The sequence below is a fragment of the Vicia villosa genome, linkage group LG4 (assembly GCF_029867415.1).
Source record: "Vicia villosa cultivar HV-30 ecotype Madison, WI linkage group LG4, Vvil1.0, whole genome shotgun sequence".
Lineage (NCBI taxonomy): Eukaryota > Viridiplantae > Streptophyta > Magnoliopsida > Fabales > Fabaceae > Vicia > Vicia villosa.
The window spans coordinates 119,216,978-119,220,195 of record NC_081183.1 but is presented as its reverse complement, the minus strand read 5'-3'; the positions used below and the strand labels follow the sequence as shown (position 1 = coordinate 119,220,195).

Below are 3,218 nucleotides of genomic sequence, written 5' to 3'. Positions count from 1 at the left end.
GTAGTCTAAAAACTTGAACGATAAAAATAATATGCACAGTTATTTTTATCCTGGTTCGTTGTTAACTAAACTACTCCAGTCCACCCCCACGGAGTGATTTACCTCACCTGAGGATTTAATCCACTAATCGCAATAGACACTAGTACAAAAATGTTAATTTACACCCGTTTTTTATAAAATTTACACCCATTATTTTTAATAAAAATCGGGTGTATATCCACAGGGTGAGAAATGTCTAACGAAGTTACACCCGTTTTATTTTAAAAATATCGGGTGTAATTGGGCGTAATTACATTTTTAATTACACCCTGTTTTAATAAAAATCGGGTGTAATTGGGCGTAATTACGTTTTTAATTACACCCTGTTTTAAAAAAAATCGGGTGTAATTGGACGTAATTACGTTTTTAATTACACCCTATTTTAATAAAAATCGGGTGTAATTTGGCGTAATTACGTTTTAATTACACCCTGTTTTAATAAAAATCGGGTGTAAGTGGGCGTAATTACGTTTTAATTACACTCATTTTAATAAAAATCGGGTGTAATTGGGCGTAATTACATTTTAATTACACCCTATTTTAATAAAAATCGGGTGTAAATATGTTCTTAATTACACCCTATTTTAATAAAAATCGGGTGTAAATACGCCATTTATGAATGAACAATTATATCTATTTACACCCTATTTCATATACACCATTTAGTTATATTTCATTTTCAGTCATAATATTGCAAATACTATAAAAATCATACACATAAAAATTATATTTTAACTAAGTCAAAATATTTTTCATATTAACCAAAAAAATATACAAAATCATGTACAGTCATAATATTTCAAGTATTATAAAATCATACACATAAAAGTTATATTTTAACTAAGTCATAACACTTTCTTCATATATAATTTTACGCCATGCTTGACGGTTAGTTTCGGTGTTCTCTAGTTCAATTGAATCCAACCGCTTTCCACATGTAGCATTGGATTCATCCATGGCCAAAATACCACGCCCTGGAGAAGCAATTGTTTTCTGTATGCAAAAAAACAAGACACAAAAAATTGTTACAAGAAAGTGTTATTACAATAAAGAGTCACATGTATCAATGGTATATAGCTCAGATGTGCATTTTAACACGCTAATGCTTTGCAACAAATATGAAGGTTTATTCATTTTTTCAAATTATTACTGATGTTAGCATGTGAGTGTCGGTGTCATGTCCGGTGTCATGTCCGGTGTCGGTATATGTGTATGTGCTTCATAGTCTAAATATGCTTATGCATACAGTTAGAGAAAGATACATACCAAGAGTTTGATTGATCCTTCTATTGTAAGCAACAGGATACATCTTAAGAAGCAAAAAATGAAGTGATTGACAGACTGTTGGGAAGTGATAGTATTGATGCCTACATGTTGGACACTGAGACTCACGCCGACAATTCATCGACTTATACACACTCCAGAAACAACATATGTGACACATTCTTGAGCTGTCACAACCACTAATCAACCGTTAGACCAATAAATAAAATCTAAATCTGACAAAAGAAATACTGAAAATCATGCGCATATATAAATTTTTGTGTTACCAATCATGATTATTGTTTTTCACTTTTGGTTATGGCTTGACTGCTTAAGATGTATTCAACAATGAATTTCAATTTACGATCACTTATGCTCTACAATGTTCTAAAATTCTATAATGTTTGGACTCTTTACATCATTCTCCTAATCGATAAAAGAAACACAAATCAAATAACAATACCATGCAACTCTAAAACTCATAACAGAATCAATAAACACAAAGCATCACACAAAAACCAAATTTCAGATAGATACATACTGCTTTGGCAGGTGCTTCAGCAGCTAGAGCAGCACCACTTGCTGCAAACTTCACACCTTGAGCTTTTCCAGGGAAACTATTCACACAAAATCGATATTAAAAAAACAAACTTTATCAGCTAACAATAATCAAACAATTCAAAATCAAACTCATATTCCATCTCCAAAACCAACAATTGATTAACAAAAATTGAAAAATCCATACCTAGCAGCAAGGCTTGAAGAAACAGCATCATACCAAGTAGCAGCATTGGAAAAAGACCCACTTGGCTTCTCAGAAACAGCTCCATAAACCTTGATATCATCCTTTGTCAATTGATCCCTGAATCAAAAAATAAACATACAAAATTGAATAATCAAATTCTCAGAAACAATTCAAAATTGAAAGGGTTTGAGAATTACCCGGAGATATAGGTTTTTCCGGAGAGGAAACCGTTGACGGATTTGAGACCCTCTTCGGTGTGTAGATCTGAGAAAGTAACTGCCATTGGAGCTTGAGATGAATCGGTGGCGGAGAGTGGAGATCTCAAGCTCCAATGGCAGTTACTTTCTCAGATCTACAAATTCATCACAAACTCACAAATTTAAAAAATAAATAAATAGTGAAATTAAGGATTTTAAACTAAATTATGAGTGAAAATGATAGTATAATCATATTTGCATAACTTTCCAAGTAGAGGAACTTGATTAACTCTTCTAAGTTATTGTATAAGTATTTTCTACTAGATCAATCTCAAACTTGTTTTTCTAGGGTGTGGGTATGGAGAAGGTGGACAGACACATTATATATCTCATCATCCTAGTATGATGTCTCTAATGGATGAGTTTCCCTAGGTTTTTATCTCAAATCAACAACATTTCCCTAAGTTTCTTTTTATCTGAAATCAACAAATTTTGAATATTGCTACCTTAGTCAATAAGTTGGTGATGGATGGACTTTTTTGTATGAGAACAATGGTTGGTATAGGGATAACCTTGAGTTTTTAAAAGGAAGAAGGTCCCGACTTCACGACTCAACGAGCTGGTTCACTGTTAGCCTGACTTATGAAGCTATGTCGGCCCGACTTCACTATCTACTAGAGGAAATCAATTAAAAACCAATTCACAAGTCTAAAAGAGCTAGACTAAAACAACAACAACTAAATCTTATCATAATAAGTAGGATCTACTATATAGATCAACTTCCGCCATAATATTTTGAGAGAGTTGGACTCAAACAAAAATAATTACTTTTCTTTTCTTATAGATCAACTATTTTTATAGGTGGTTCTAAGAAAAGTCATTGAAATTTCTTTGTATTTTCTACTAAATGGATTATTGGATAGCTAATTATACTTAGATAATATATAGATTTGATCCAATAAATTTTAAAAAAT

At 32.1% G+C, this 3,218-nt stretch overlaps 1 protein-coding gene across 1 annotated transcript; it reads right to left on the bottom strand.

Moving 5' to 3' along the window:
- Positions 1 to 1,689: 1,689 nt before the first annotated feature.
- On the bottom strand, positions 1,690 to 2,361 carry LOC131597742 (elongation factor 1-beta 2-like). The gene is made up of 4 exons (XM_058870417.1): positions 2,245 to 2,361; positions 2,048 to 2,164; positions 1,844 to 1,919; positions 1,690 to 1,728 (listed from the first exon to the last, which is right to left on the bottom strand). The coding sequence occupies exons 1-4, from the start codon at positions 2,328 to 2,330 to the stop codon at positions 1,690 to 1,692; spliced, it is 318 nt and encodes a 105-aa protein (XP_058726400.1). The 5' UTR covers positions 2,331 to 2,361.
- Positions 2,362 to 3,218: the final 857 nt, after the last annotated feature.

What these genes read in the sequence shown, in the direction of transcription:
- LOC131597742 (XM_058870417.1), bottom strand. Translation starts at nt 2,330, where the DNA reads ATGGCAGTTACTTTCTCAGATCTACACACCGAAGAGGGTCTCAAATCC. An exon ending in GGAAAAACCTATATCTCCGG is followed by an intron (nt 2,165 to 2,244) that starts GTAATTCTCAAA and finishes TTTTTGATTCAG; the next exon opens with GGATCAATTGACAAAGGATG. An exon ending in TCTTCAAGCCTTGCTGCTAG is followed by an intron (nt 1,920 to 2,047) that starts GTATGGATTTTT and finishes TTGTGTGAATAG; the next exon opens with TTTCCCTGGAAAAGCTCAAG.